Raw genomic sequence first — 16,393 nt, 5'->3', positions numbered from 1 at the left:
AGTCAGGGGCCCGTTCTCTCTGTGTACTGGACTCTTAGGGGTCAGTCAGGGGCCCGCTCTCTCAGTGTACTGGACTCTTAGGGGTCAGTCAGGGGCCCGTTCTCTCAGTGTACTGGACTCTTAGGGGTCAGTCAGGGGTCCGTTCTCTCTGTATATCAGACTCTTAGGGGTCAGTCAGGGGCCCGCTCTCTCAGTGTACTGGACTCTTAGGGGACAGTCAGGGGCCCGCTTTCTCAGTGTACTGGACTCTTAGGGGTCAGTCAGGGGCCTGTTCTCTCTGTGTACTGGACCATTGGGGTCAGTCAGAGCCCCATACCCTCCAGAGCCTTTAAAATGTCTCTGTTCAGCTCGTCTGAATGCTGCTAAACCAAAGCAGTGGAAATTCCCATGAAAAGTTAAAATGTTCAACTGCCTCTCAGTTTTTCCTCAGTGATATTTGTTGATGCAAAGCAGTGTAGACTGGACTGTATCCCCCCCCCCCCCATGGTCTCAGTGTGTGCAGCATGCTGCACTGGAAGCACTAAATTAGAGTGAAGGGCTCCACAGGGCTGTTTAAAGAGCTGTGGATCGTTCTCTCCCCCAGACCACACGTCGGTGGGGGGCCTGGGCGACAGCTTCTACGAATACCTGCTCAAAGCCTGGCTGATGTCCGGCCGGACGGACGTGGAGGCGAGGAAGACCTACGACGAAGCCATAGAGGTGAGGGCCGGCCCTTTCGCCTCCGTCTCCGTCTCTCGTCGGGGCGCGTCGGCGCGGAGACGCCCGCGGAGGAGGCGCGGGACGAACGGCGGTAATTAAGCGGCCGCATAAATCCGGGGGCGGCCGCCGGCGTCGGCAGATTTACGGCCGGCACGCTCGGCGTCCTGTTTACACAGCTGGCTCTGCAGCACGCTGTCGCTCTCAAGGGGACGACGCTGATATAGCCCATACAGGGGTACGGGGAGCTGAGCCGATTGGTCCAGAGACCACTCCGCTCTCATAGGCTGTAAGTGCCTAGCAGTGTGGGCGGGGACTGCGGTTAAAGGTGCTTTCAGGTAAACTTCATCACTGTGTGTTATTATGTGGGAGGTTTATGAACTGGAAGGGTAATCTGTGTGACGAGCAGGGCTGCAACAGTTTGCATTGGTGTGCACGCTTAACCCTTTGAAGATTTGGTCTTTGGAAATTTTTTTCTAAATTCCAAGTCAGTGTTCTAGAACTCCGTTGCTTTCAGTCACCAGTAGTGATTGTGACATCAGCATTAGAATGTTCAGGTAAGAAAATTCTAGACACATGTTTGTGATGTCACACCTTAAAGGGTTGATCAGATGAAGTTTATGTGGGAATGCAGTCACAGACGCGTGCACTGCACATGTGCAAACTGTGCATGTGAGGCTCCTCACCCTCCGGGCTGTCTGTGTTGCCCACGCAGGCCATCGAGCACCACCTGATCCGCACGTCCAGCAGCGGCCTCACCTTCATCGGGGAGTGGAAGAACGGCCACCTGGAGCGCAAGATGGGTCACCTGACCTGTTTCGCCGGAGGCATGTTTGCGCTGGGCGCCGACGGCTCTCCCGACGACAAGGCGGGGCACTACCTGCAGCTGGGGGCCGAGATCGCCCACACCTGCCACGAGTCCTACGACCGCACAGGTGAGGACTCGCGCGCACACACACACCTGCCACGAGTCCTACGACCGCACAGGTGAGGACTCACACACACACACACACACCTGCCACGAGTCCTACGACCGCACAGGTGAGGACTCTCACACACACACACACACCTGCCACGAGTCCTACCACCGCACAGGTGAGGACTCACGCGCACACACACACACACACACACACACACACACACCTGCCACGCGTCCTACCACCGCACAGGTGAGGACTCACGCGCACACACACACACACACACACACACACACACCTGCCACGAGTCCTACCACCGCACAGGTGAGGACTCGCACACACACACACACACACACACCTGCCACGAGTCCTACCACCGCACAGGTGAGGACTCACACACACACACACACACACACACACACACACACACCTGCCACGAGTCCTACGACCGCACAGGTGAGGACTCTCACACACACACACACACACACACACACACACCTGCCACGAGTCCTACGACCGCACAGGTGAGGACTCACACACACACACACACCTGCCACGAGTCCTACGACCGCACAGGTGGGGACTCACACACACACACACACCTGCCACGAGTCCTACGACCGCACAGGTGGGGACTCACACACACACACACACCTGCCACGAGTCCTACGACCGCACAGGTGAGGACTCACACACACACACCTGCCACGAGTCCTACCACCGCACAGGTGAGGACTCACACACACACACACACCTGCCACGAGTCCTACCACCGCACAGGTGAGGACTCACACACACACACACACACACCTGCCACGAGTCCTACCACCGCACAGGTGAGGACTCACACACACACACACACCTGCCACGAGTCCTACGACCGCACAGGTGAGGACTCACACACACACACACCTGCCACGAGTCCTACCACCGCACAGGTGAGGACTCACACACACACACACACACACACACCTGCCACGAGTCCTACGACCGCACAGGTGAGGACTCACACACACACACACACACACACACACACACACACACCTGCCACGAGTCCTACGACCGCACAGGTGAGGACTCACACACACACACACACACACACCTGCCACGAGTCCTACCACCGCACAGGTGAGGACTCACACACACACCTGCCACGGGTCCTACCACCGCACAGGTGAGGACTCACACACACACACACACACACACACACACACACACACCTGCCACGAGTCCTACGACCGCACAGGTGAGGACTCACACACACACACACACACACACACACACACACACCTGCCACGAGTCCTACGACCGCACAGGTGAGGACTCACACACACACACACACCTGCCACGAGTCCTACGACCGCACAGGTGGGGACTCACACACACACACACACCTGCCACGAGTCCTACGACCGCACAGGTGGGGACTCACACACACACACACACCTGCCACGAGTCCTACGACCGCACAGGTGAGGACTCACACACACACACCTGCCACGAGTCCTACCACCGCACAGGTGAGGACTCACACACACACACACACACTCACACACACACACACACACACCTGCCACGAGTCCTACCACCGCACAGGTGAGGACTCACACACACACACACACCTGCCACGAGTCCTACGACCGCACAGGTGAGGACTCACACACACACACACCTGCCACGAGTCCTACAAACCGCACAGGTGAGGACTCACACACACACACACCTGCCACGCGTCCTACGACCGCACAGGTGAGGACTCACACACACACACACACACACACACCTGCCACGAGTCCTACCACCGCACAGGTGAGGACACACACACACACACACACACACACCTGCCACGAGTCCTACGACCGCACAGGTGAGGACTCACACACACACACACACACACACACACACACACACATCTGCCACGAGTCCTACGACCGCACAGGTGAGGACTCACACACACACACACACACACACACACACACCTGCCACGGGTCCTACCACCGCACAGGTGAGGACTCACACACACACCTGCCACGGGTCCTACAACCGCACAGGTGAGGACTCACACACACACACACACACACACACCTGCCACGAGTCCTACAAACCGCACAGGTGAGGACTCACACACACACACACCTGCCACGAGTCCTACAAACCGCACAGGTGAGGACTCACACACACACACCCACACACACGCCTGTGGGGTGTCAGGGCTCACAGCTTACGCTGCATTAGCCTTCCTAAGAAGGAGCTGAGTCTGTCCGTGCTTCTCTCTTCAGTGTTTACAAATTAGGTTTTGTGTTCATTTTAACTTAACAAATGAGGTTCTATATTCATTTTAACTTAACACTGAATAATTACCTCACTTAGCAAAGCCTGGCGTTCAGCAGAACAAATTGTGCTCTTATTGTTCTCATTTTAGAATCAGGTTGCTATGGGAGTCTTTCTCAATGCATCATGTAGTTTTGGCCTGCCTGTGAATATTACACTTCTCCTAGTCTTGTTTTTTTAGACACTCTGCAAATGATATGCAGTTGCATCATTGCGTATCTATTAGTATCACACTGCAAAAAAAAATGTATTGACAAGCATTTTAGTCTTATGTTTAGACCTTAAAACCTACTACTTTTTGTAAAATAAGACAAAAATATTGCCTGTGGTGAGGCAGTTTGACTGATTTCAGGATTTGCCAATGGGGTGAAACAGTTTCACTTGTCAAGCAAAAGTAACTTAAATACGCTAATATTTTATACTTGAGAGGAAGAAATGAGATTTTAACCCTTTGAAGAGTAGTTTTTTGGAGTTTTTTTTTCTAAATTAAGTCAGTGTTTTCCAACTCTTTCAGTAGGGATTGTTGCCTCAGTGATAAAATGTTCAACTAAGAACATTCTAGTCACACATTTGTGATCTCACACCTTAAAGGGTTAGGTCTCGTCACAAGACTAAAACACTTATGTTATTGTCTTGTCATTAGCCAATTATAATGCGCTATTGTAGGTGAGAAGGTCGGGGTGGCACCTGGGGTGGCCAATGAAATTGCCCCACTGGACACGCCCCTGCCTCTCTCCCAGCATGCCTCTCCCTGTGTGTCCCCCCGGCAGTGCTGAAGCTCGGCCCGGAGGCCTTTAAGTTCGACAGCGGCCTGGAGGCCGTGGCCGTGCGGCAGAACGAGAAGTACTACATCCTGCGGCCGGAGGTCATCGAGACGTACTGGTACATGTGGAGGTTCACCCACGACCCCAAGTACCGGCAGTGGGGCTGGGAGGCGGCGCAGGTGAGACTAACCCCCCCCGGGGGGGTCCCTGAGTCAGAGGGAGCGTGACGTGCATGTGTAATGACTCACTGGTAGGGTGCCTCGCTGCTATGGCAGGACTCAGACCTGGAGAAAGCTCTGTTTAACCCAGCCTGAAATGAGCTCCAGTCAGTGCAGCTGCATGGCTGCTGCCTCTGGTCCGGGGCCCGCCAGGACATCTGCTGTTTTCTCTTCCTTCGTCCATGTGTTACCGGGAGAACGGTGGCGCGGTTGTTCTCACGCATGGACCAACCCAAGGGCACACTGGCATCCAGCAGCTCGACGGTGCCCTCTGCTGGAGTCCTGTAAGATTACCTCTTGCCACTGAAGGGTGGGGGAATCTCCGGTCTCAACAACAGCAGGCAGGGACTGGAGCTCCAGGACCGGTGATCAGTAGAACGGCACGCGCACTGTCGCCATGGGGACAGGGGCTGTTGAGAACTTATCTGTAACGTGGTAGTGCACTGCATGGCTTCAGTCACTCACAGAGAGAGCTGGCGTAAATGTGCACTGTGCTTTAATAAGACCAGCACCAAGAACACCAAATCCAGTTTTTATTGACTGTGTGTGACTGAGTCCTCGGTGCTGCTATCTGTGAAATCTGAATCATTGATCCTGTTGACTCTGGAATGAGGTACCGATGCCCCGGGTGTACTGTACGAGTCTTTAATGCTGAACACTCTGCATACGTGCTCTTTGGGCCTTGCCTCTGAGTCTGTGTGCTGCTGTGTGTGGTGTGTGAGCCTGCCTGACGTCTCCGATACGAGTCTTTGGTGCCAGCGTCTCTGTGGGGACTTACAGTAGTGTGCAGCAGCTGTCCTCTCAGGCGATTAGATGGAGGGAGAGAGGGAGGAAGAAGAGCAGCTGTTGGGGCCCTGATGAATGGAGGGCAGAGGGGAGTGGATGAGAGGAGAAGAGAGGGAGGGAGGGAGGGAGGGAGCAGCTGCTGCGTGATGTCATAAAGGCCGCTCTGTCCGAGGAGCTGCCGGAGCGGGCGAGGCGGCAGGGCGCTCTCAGGGGGTCGACGGTGTGCGGATGAAAGGGCCTGCTCTGTGTGCGCCGACCGCACGCGTGAGGCAAGGGGCCGGCCGTCGAGCGGGCCGGCAGACGCACGCGTGGAGACGCGCTAACTGTAACTGTAACTGGTGCTGGTGGTTGAAGGACAAAATTCAGCGCTCTCATGTTGTGGGTGGGAAACCTGGATGGAAGGGTTGTCGGCTCTGTCCACAAGCATCTGTATTTCTCTGCTTGTGTAGCGCTGTGTGCAGGTACACACGTCACGCGTATGTGCGTGCGTGCGTGATGCGCGTGCGTGTGTGTGTGCACACGTGCTGTGTGTGCGCATACGTGCGTATGAACGCACACCCCGTGCACATGCATGTCTCTCCCTGAGCACACACTGCCTCTGGGCTCCTGCTGTATCCTGCTCTCCGCTCGCTCTCCTTGTTTGAATTGTAAAGCGTTTCCTGCTTTGAGTTTGCTCAGATTGTACACAGCCCGTGGGGCTGCTGGCCGCCCAGTGAATTCAGATCGATATTAAAGCAGAGGGATGACTGAAGCGGAGGAGGCGGGCTCGTGTGCGTGTGCGTGTGCGTGTGCGTAGGGGCAAAGTCGCCCCTGCTTTCCCTCCAGGACTGGACCTGTGTAATGATGGAGGGCGGGATCCGGGGATCCCATTCGAACCCTGAACCCCGCGGCAGGCTCAGTCCTCTGTGTTTGGAGTGTGAGGTGCTGAGGCAGTGATGTGTGTGAGGTGACTGCTGTGGTGTTGGTGGAGCTGTTCTTTCGTGTACTGTGGGCTTAATCTGAGTGGGGGGGGGGGGGTGAAGGTTGTGTCAGGACAGGCGAGAGTACATGGAGACAAACCTGGAGGGGGAGGTGGAAGCCAGGAAGAGGTCTCTACAGTAAAAATACATTTAACAAAAGGGTACCTTAAAAGCAATTATTAAAAGTCGCTATTAAAAGTGATCTGACAAAATTACCGCAAACTATCTATTCAGATTTTATCACAACACAATCAGTGAATGTGGTTTCACCGGCTGTTGCTCTGTTATGGGCGTCCTCCTTCTAAACTCATTATCGCTGTGCGTGGATGTCTGGTGCTGTAAGACTTCAGTACATTAGTTACCTCTTGATTTCATAAAGGTGCTTGTAATGAGATCTGAATGCAGGTCAGGAAGCGCGTCGCTTTCTACGCTGGGGCCTGGGGGAGTCGGTTCAGCGAGCGCTCGGCAGCCGCGGCGGGCGGACCGAACGAAAACGCGCTCGGAGCGTCGCTTTCACACTCCGCTCGTTCGTTTGCGCGCGGCGTTTGGTTCTGGGCCGCTGAGCGCGTTATTGCTGTCGGAGCCATTGCAATTGCTGTCGGCTGAACAGAGAGGCGTAAGTGCGGCGCTTCCGTTGTTTCCCGCCCCGTGATGTTCTCTGCGTTCACTTGTGTGGTTTTTTCTGCATTATCCTGCACCCCCATCGCCCCCCAGCCCCCAGGAGGAGTGGTGTCCCTTCATGAGCAATCAGGGACAGGATTGAAATACAGCAATGCTGGAGGAAAATCAGCAGAACAACGCCGCCATTTTCCTCAAGAGTGCCTTCTTGGGGTGGGGGGGGGAGTGGTGTGTGTGGGTATAGGGGGGGTTAGGGGGGCGGGCCTGGCACTTCGCAGTCACGCACAGCTCTCCCTCTGGCCCAGCAGATTTCTGTCCAGGCTCTCTGTCTTAAGGTCTGGGTTTTCAGCAGGGGGTCTGTGGACCCCTGTGCTGGGGGTCCTTGAAGGTACTGTAGACACTCACTGGCACTATATATGCAATGGCTAATGTGGAATTATTTCTAAATATATGTGACTTTTTCTTTTTTTTTTTTTTAATAAGCATTTTTAACTTTTGATGGGGGTCTCATGCATGCCTTTGGGCCTGGGTGGAGGTCCCTGGGGCAGAACTGTCTTTAGGCTCTGCAAAGCAAAGCTTTCATTGCGGGGTGTGGCTGTGGCCCAGGGGTCGTGACCCGCGGGTTTGAACTTCATAGGTTTAGGCCGCTACCGTTCTGGAGACCCGAGACAGCTCTTTAAAATGGAGGGCTGTCCTGGCCCCTGTGTGAGACGCCTCACAGTGGGCACGCCCGCCCGTCTGAAGCGGCGGACAGGGAACCAGAGGTGGTTGGTTTTGCGTTCCTCTCGCTCTCTCCGCCGCGGGGTAGCGTTAGCACGCGCACACGCCCAGCGTCCCCCTCTCGTTTCCCAAAGCCCGTTCCAGCCGATCCCGTCACGAGCGGCTGCACACAGGGCCCGTGTCCCGGCTCACCCGTGAAATGAGCAGCCCCCGCGCGGGCGCGGCGCGGATTTGAGAAATCCAATAGAATTCACCGTCAGCGCGATACGAATTCAGCTGCGCAGTGTTTTTTTTTAAAAGCGCGTCCGCTGCAGAGCTGTTGGTTCCTTAAAGTGCTTTTTGTTGATCCCCCCTCGCTTCAAACCAGAGACTTAAAAAAGGATTGTGTTCAGTCCTCCAGTGCACACTGAATATCTAAAGAGTGTGACCCTGACCCTCTTTAGATATTTTTTGCATTTCCATTTGGGTTATAGGTATATCTATTTTTCCGAATTCCATGTGGGATATAGTTATAGGTATATCAATTTTTATATTTTGAGTTCATCAGACTAACACTGATGTTTTCAATTTTTTTTAGGTCACTCTGCATAAGAGCATTTGTTAAGTGATAGTGATGTAAATGTAAAATAAACTGTGAGCTCCAAATGAAAGAAACAATGCTGCTTGCTTGTCTGTATGTAGAATTTGCACATTCATTCTTGGTTAGCGTAGTTAACTCGCACTAGTGCTTAAGTGGTGTTGCATCATTATTCGCTGGTCGCGGATGTTGTTAGCCAGTTCTGGCGCTATTGTTCATGTCAATCAGGTGAATGCACATCCGTTTATCCTATATTGTTAGCTCTGGATAAGGAGCGTCTGCTTAATGAGCTTAATGTGATATAAAGCGGATTGAGGAGAAGGATAATACCCCAGTCTTCTGTCTCAGGATAGAGGGAAATACCTTATTGGGTACGCGGTGTCATTTTAGCACATTAGCGAATCTCCGCTGTGTAAACCTGGGATTAGCAGGCAGCCAGTTAGCGTCCCACAGTAGGGACCTATCTCCAGACCAGCCACAGTAAGGCTACACATTCAGGCATGAAGATCAGATGAAGACTAACTTATGATGCACTGTATGAATTATCTGACTAATTGTGTGGTAGGTCTCCTAAAAGGCCAGGGGTTCTATACCAACTGTTTTCCAGCTTTGCAGGGCAATGAGAAAACACTAGAAGAAAAAAAACAGGTGGAAAGACAAAGACAGGTTGTTGTTGTTACTGACAAGAGGTTCATTTGCATTCTGCATTTTGGTGTCATTGTTCTGATCGTCACTTGAATATTCATAAAAGAGCCTTTGTTGTGCTAAGTGGTGTTTTTCTCTCTCTCATCCTGGACTCGAGTGGCTAGTTAGTGTAACAGAGCAAAATGCAAACAGGACTCCGATGGGTGGCTTTTGCATCCCCTCGCGCAGATGATGCTGATGGTGCTAGCGGAGGTCGTGTCTGGAGCCCACTAGCCCCCCGCTGTCGAGAGCGCTGAGGTCAGGGTGGACGAGGCGTACCGAAAACAAAAGAGGTGACCCCGGGCACCTGTGGTTCCTCCGGGTCATGCCATATTCCGGCCCAGCACGTCCCAAGCCTGAGCCAGAACGCAGACGTGAAATGTGCTCCTACTTTGATTCTGAGATGAGAGGGAAATTATTCACTAACTACAAAAAAATCAGCTCCAAAGTCTGCGGGCTTTTTTTTGAGTGATTTCTGAGGTTACAGACAATGGCTGGCTTCCCTCCCTGATGTGATGCTGCTGCTTTTGTCACACATGACTCGCGGCGAAAAAAGGAGAAAAAAGCACAAACCGAAAACAGAAACCAGTTCCTGTGGGATTAAGTCCTTGTGATGGAAAAAAAAAGTGGCAACCGATGCCACGACGATTAGTGGTTATTCTTCAGTGCTCGTGTACTACTCCTGTGAATGGACATTAGGTGGCAGTTTGCATTTGCCCTATAATGCCAAACAGGCCACGTGTCTGCGTTGCCATTGGTCGATGCGGGCAGAGAAATATCTGTTATTGATGTCAGCCCAGAATTTCCATATCACTGGTGTGTACCGAGGATTTGTTTGCAGAATGTGGGTGGAGTGATTATTTTATGATTGAAGAATTTGAGTAGCACTTATCTAGGTTTATTTAATGTAAACCTACATAATATTTGGTGTTTGCAGACTGTGTGTAGTGTTTATGGAGTGTGTGTGCTGTGGTCTGTAATGTTTACTGAATGCGTCTGATGGCTTTTTTTTTTTTACATTGCATGTAGCTGTGGAGTTTTTTGAGTTTGAAATGACTGTTAACTGACAGTAACTTTTAAGAGGTTAAATGTCTGTGTTTTCTATCTGTTTCTCATTTCTACATGTTTCTTTGTTTGTAGAATTTGTGTTTTTTTGGCAGTGTTCTACCAATTACATGTTAATGCCCACACTCTTAAATTGCACTCAGATCAACCGTGTTCTCTCTCTCACCGAGCTCTCAGCAAGGTGGAAAGAAAGCCTCCAGCGGTCTCAGTTATCAGATTTCCCAAGCCCCACCCACCTTCAGATGTTGCGCATGTTTTCGGGCTGTTGTTTGCCTGGGTGCCCCTGGGGTTGGGTAGGACAGAAAGCTGTTTGCAGGGGAGGGGGGAGTGGGGGGGGGGTGTGATTTTGTGATTTCTCCACCAGAGGGAGCCCTCCCTGACTCTGTCTCTTTCCGTCCGCCAGGCCATTGACAAGTACTGCCGTGTGAGCGGAGGCTTCTCCGGCGTCAAAGACGTCTACTCGTCCAACCCCACCTACGACGACGTGCAGCAGAGCTTCTTCCTCGCAGAGACACTGAAGTGAGCCGCCCCCCCCCCCCCCAAACCCCACGCACACACTCCCCCTCCCCACACAGCGCGCTGGCTTACCGTTCTGATTGGCCGATTAGAGCGTGCGCTCAAAGTGAAGATGATTACAGAAACGCAGCAGGCCGAAGGGTAGTCTCGCAGTCCTCTCTCATTTTGTGCGCTTGTTCCTGTCCGTCGGTGTTGCGCAGGCTTGGTAATCTCCCGGCAGTACACGGGAGTGAAATGGGCTTCCTCACAGTAAACGGCCCTGTCACCTTTCTCATTTTTCTCAGGCGTTTTAAGTCTACGGGGACTCTCTGTTCACAGCTTCATATTCTTGTTATTTAACTGTTGACGCTCACTCATTTCAAGGTGGATCTTGTGGAATCAAACTGCGTTTACTTAGCAAATAAAAATGCAGCTACTGTGTAAATGAACAGTACCACACAGCACGCTGGTGGCTTATGTAAATAGCCCCAGCTAGTGTTAATTACGTGGTTACTGTGCTTTATTACTAAAGTTAGAACATCAAACATACTGTACAGTAGCAGTTCCCCAGCTGTAACTGCAGTGGTAATAATGCCCTTCCTGTTAGTACTTATTAGCTGTTATTACTGCGCTGGTCTGAGGCCCAGGTACTGTTGTGTGAGGATAGTGGGCATTTTTAGGATTTAATTTGTGTTACGCAGCGTAATGAGCCTTGCTGCACGTCAGATTAATTTACTCCAGTTTGAGGTAAAGTGGGAGAAAGAGCCTCAGCAAGAACGTGGAAATGCTGCCCTCTGTTGGTGGATTTGAAAGAAAAATCTCTAGATCAGAATGTTAGTTGCAGTTTTTTCACCATAATTTTTAATTTCCTCTCACGAGCGAGATTTTCTGCAACACTGCAGCTAGAACTATGATGTGTACGTATGAACTGTGGCTGCATGAGTGTGATAAGATCAGGTATATAGTGAGTATACAGGTGTATAGTAGTAGGTACCTGAGCATTGTGCCTGCCTGCCCCCAGGTATCTGTACCTGCTGTTCTCTGGCGATGACCTCCTCCCCCTGGAGAACTGGGTGTTCAACACGGAGGCCCACCCCCTACCCGTCCTGCACCAGGGCAACCTCACCCTGCCCGGGACAAACGCCCTGCGATAGGAGGGGCCGCACGGGACGCCCGAAGCAGGACCGTCCCGCCACTCTCCTCCCCCCTTCAGAAGGGCCGCAGAGAGAAGGGGCGGGGCCTCTGCTCCTGCACGCGGTCACGTGACGCGGTGAGCTCACGGGGGTCACCTGACCAGGCCTACTTTGTACTTTATTCCATTGTTTCCCATCTGACCAAACGTCCATGCGCAGCGCACAGGAGGACCACGGGACCGGTCTCTGCACATTCACAGACTCTGCTGGGAGAGGGTGTATATTTATCATTCCTGGATGGACACACTGACTGCAGCCGCTGCTGTGAGCGGAGATATGTGTACATATCTCTGCATTTATCTGTTTAAAAAGACAGGCTGGCGAGGACACTGGTTTCTACTGGGCTGGGATGGACCTTAGTTTCTGTGGACAGACATGCCTGCAGACAGATGGACAGCGATTTTCGCGGAGTGGATGTGCACTCGTTTATGTTGCGCACATGTAAGATCGTGAGGATTTCTTTTTCTGGGGCGTTATTTCCACCCCCCTTCCTAATTTCTGGCTTGAACACGGTCGACGCTAACCCCAAACTACAGCACTACCGGTTTACTCCTCCCGGTGATGACCTTTGACCTGGAACTATACTGACTTCCTGTCACACTCACTTTGGTGGGACAGAGAGGGTCTCCATGTTGGGTGGGGTCAATCAGTTGGCGGTGTCCTGCTGTTTTTGTCCATGGCCTCATTCTCAGTCTCCGGGCTCGAGGATCAGCTGAGAAAAAGTGTACATTGGCCGTAGCCGTGGATAACGTACAGTACAGTACAGTGTCATGTTGCCCAACTGCCCCAGTCAGTGGTGACCTTTCATCCGTAGCTCTCTCTCTCGTCCTCACAGTGGAACAGATAAACGCTGTCTGCTTACGTGCTGTAGGAGTTGTGTAATGGTGGGCTGTTGATTAGGGAGCCTTCTGCAGCAGGTGCAGAAGCTGGACTGGGGAGGCTGTGCTGTGCTTCTGCAGTCTGGCTGACCAATTGCAGTCCGAGACGTTTAAATTACACCAATCGCACCTCCTTCCTGGAAGTCAACTGTCCCTCAGTTCCAAACCATCGACCGTAGGCCTGATTAACTCAGTTCACGTTCAGCACCATTATGTTCCTCAACGTCCCACGTCGAGTCATTCTTAAGTCATCCCCAATCGATGTTTTCAATGAAGATGAGGGTATTTAAACACTGTGTGTGATAAGCCATGTTCTAAATGTAAATTTTTGAATAAAAGGTGAGTAGGGAAAGATTTTTTTTTTTTTGACTGGTTGTCCAGTCGGGTGTCAGTGTAGGAGAGAGGGTGGCGTGCTGTGGAGGCTGGTGTAGACAGCGCTGTCTTACGTAAGAGCTCTGTGGGAGAGTCAGGACGCAGATAAACGCGTCAGCGGGGAGCTCCCAGGGACCACACTGCCGGAGGCGCCATGGACATTCTGCCTTGTGCACAGTAGTGTTCAGTGTTAAATCAACTCTTACAGTGTACTTGTTGTCCTTACCCTGTTAGAGTTGGATTTACACTGGACTCTTTTACTGTGTCTGTATACTCTCCTGGTTGATGGTTGACATTTAGACAGTGCAGTCTGCTTTAGAAGTTGCCTACTGGATGCTCCCTTCCAGTAAATCTCCCTACTGCCACCTAGTGGTGTAGATCTTACGCTTCTGTTTCCCCTGTCTCCCCAAAAAGATGAATGTGATGGCTAAAGATTTCCATACCTACCTTCACTAAACGCTGAAAAGGTGCAATTACCCCCCCTCCCCCCAAACATAAATCCATTTTATTCTCACTGGCCAGTACGTCCCATGTGACATGATGATGTGATGTTGTATGACTTCTCCAGGCATTACGACATCCGCCAGCACACACACATGCATACATACATCAGGCCCAGTAGAACACCTCTTCACTGGCATTGTTACACAGGCACATACACTACATTTCCTCCAGGCACCTGCCCCCTTCCCCGTGCTGGCTTTCATCGCCATTGTCCTCCTGGTGTCAGCAGGAATGACGCTTATGACCTTATAAGGGTTATCTCTGGTGGAAGTATGGTGGCCTTTAGCTTCAGCTTCACTCAGTAGATGTCTATTGTATATGCCGACGCAGTACAGTAATTTGCCCCGTGTTGTCTGTACACCAGTTGTCATAATTAACAGGGGTTGTTACTTGTACTTTATTGTGTTTATCTCTGCTGTTAACAGTGCTGTCAACGCACTATTTGTTGTGCATGTTGGTGTGTCAGGCTGATTGAAGTTTGAACTTCCAGACCTGGAAACTGCATTGTGGAGGTATGAAGACTTACGGGGAATGATAAGGTCGAATTGCATTGTGCTGTATTCTTTAGAGAGGTACACTACCAGTCATACATTTTAGTACCCACAGTTTCCAAGCAATCAGAGATAAAACAGTCATCTTTTATTTTACCAAAAATGATCAAATTATCAAATTATCAAAATTCTAGATTCATCAAAATAGCCACCTTTAACAGTGTGGTTAAAGGTATGGTTCTGAAATTTCACACCTACAGTGTTGCAGAAGTTTCCAACGATGTGCTGCACTTGTGGGTTGCTTCTCCTTGGCCTTTGTGTCCAGTTCATCCCAAACCAACTTGATTTCACTTCAGCTGTTGCCAGATATGGGGTTTTACTGAACTGCAAAATTTTTGTCACTATCCTGTGAAGTAAGATTATTTTTAACTTCCGACTATTCACTTCTTACCTTGTGCCTTTTGAGGTTATTTACAGAAGTTAAACTGCTTAAAGTTCATTAAAAAACACTAAACACTAAAGCACTAAAACACAAGTAATGTGTACTAAAACTTTTGACCTGTAGTGTACCTCAGGTGTCCTTTAAGACTGAGAAGCTCATAATGAAGTCCGGTAATCTGAATACTAATATCAGTGAGGGTGGTCGACCACGGTATCAGACGGTTGAAAGAAACGCGTCACACGAGCTGCGTGATCTCTGCTCCTGCTGACACTCTGGTGCTGTTCGAGTCCGGCTCCTTTTCTCCATTCGTCGCTGTGGTTCTGTCCGTGTTTGACCGTCCTTTTGCACTTTCTGTGGCCCTGTGTAAACTGAGTTCCGACAGAGCCGCATGTTCTCTGTATGTTGCCTTAAGAAAAGACAAAAAAAAAAAAAAGACGTAGAAAAAGAGAAAGAACAAGGACTTTCTGGGGGAGTTAGATTTATTTGTTTAAGTCGCTTAATGTGTAAATGTGTTTGTCCGGGGCTGTTCGAGGAGAGAGGTAGAATGTTTTCCAACGTCGTACTTGAATAAAAGACCTCTCTAATGGAACCAGACAATCACAGAGGATCAACAGCCCCTCCCTGCCTCTCCTGTAACGGGGTGGGGGCGGTGCAGGAATCCCTGGAGATGTGAAGAACGAGCGGATGATCAGCGCCGCCAGCGTGCTCTTACCGTTGGGCACCTTCTTTAGTGGAAATGAAGGAAGACTTTGAGCCTCTGACACTTCCTTTCTTGTTCCCCCAGGGGGCGGTAGTGACACTCCGCTGGCCTGGCTTGCGTTGTGTTGGTACTGGGTTTGTTTGGTTGTTTTCGGTTTCTGTTTTTTCTACTCAACATCATCATGACATCATCTTCTGTTTCCAGATGGACCCTGAGCTCAACTTGGATGTCTTCTTTGACCTGCGGATTTTCAGACACAGTATTCCACATTTGTATTTTTACTGATCAAAATGAATTGTAAATATGTTTAAAATACAAAACAGAGTAAAAAAAAATACTGATTCAATAAACATGGTGAAAAATTACCTGTTGGACATTTATTTTCTTTTTTTCATCACACGTTATCATTAATAAGCCAACTCTGAGAATGCAAGAATCATTTGAACTCAGATCAATCCTGCTAACAATTAATTCGGTTTTTCCCTGCGTTAGAAATTTTCCCAGAATCTCAGTCCAGCCACCTGATAAAGAAAAGAGAAATGAGGTCACCAAAAAAACATTACTCGCCCTACAAACAAAATGGTTCATAAAATATTCACTCTGCAGCATGAAGATATATTGTCTGTTTTTTCTGCACTTTTACAGGATTGGCTTGTTTTATGTTACAGCCATGCTATTTTCTGAGAGATATTTTAAAAGCAGACCAGTGGGCATCTCCTGGGTTCAGTGGCGACACTGTACGGAGAACTTACAGGAGCAATTACACGGCCAGATAAAGCAGGCAAATCAGCAGGAGAGATAGAGCCAGCGTGCCATGCAGGGTCCATTTACTGGTGCAGTACAGTGAACACATTCACAAACACTAAACACAAGTTCTTCCTTCGGGGCTGGTATGATATTACGTAAGCAGTTAGCCTCACGCATTAAAAACACACACTACAGCTTCACAGGACTGGACGTACCCCATCCCAACGGCCACACTG

The 16,393-nt window shown here is 50.7% G+C and overlaps 1 protein-coding gene across 3 annotated transcripts in view; it reads left to right on the top strand.

Moving 5' to 3' along the window:
* Positions 1 to 15,775, top strand: part of LOC118214083 (mannosyl-oligosaccharide 1,2-alpha-mannosidase IB-like) — a 101,113-nt gene extending 85,338 nt beyond the window's left edge. For all 3 annotated transcript variants that reach the window (XM_035393584.1, XM_035393583.1, XM_035393585.1), the window contains 5 exons: positions 584 to 699; positions 1,412 to 1,631; positions 4,715 to 4,887; positions 10,739 to 10,854; positions 11,852 to 15,775. In XM_035393584.1, coding sequence (XP_035249475.1) covers positions 584 to 699; positions 1,412 to 1,631; positions 4,715 to 4,887; positions 10,739 to 10,854; positions 11,852 to 11,984 — 758 coding nt within the window. In that variant the 3' untranslated portion in view covers positions 11,985 to 15,775. The remainder of the gene's footprint in view (positions 1 to 583; positions 700 to 1,411; positions 1,632 to 4,714; positions 4,888 to 10,738; positions 10,855 to 11,851) is intronic.
* Positions 15,776 to 16,393: the final 618 nt, after the last annotated feature.

This window comes from Anguilla anguilla, chromosome 15, assembly GCF_013347855.1.
Source record: "Anguilla anguilla isolate fAngAng1 chromosome 15, fAngAng1.pri, whole genome shotgun sequence".
Lineage (NCBI taxonomy): Eukaryota > Metazoa > Chordata > Actinopteri > Anguilliformes > Anguillidae > Anguilla > Anguilla anguilla.
Note: the sequence above shows the minus strand (reverse complement) of the source record. Positions and strands in the feature narration are given on the sequence as shown.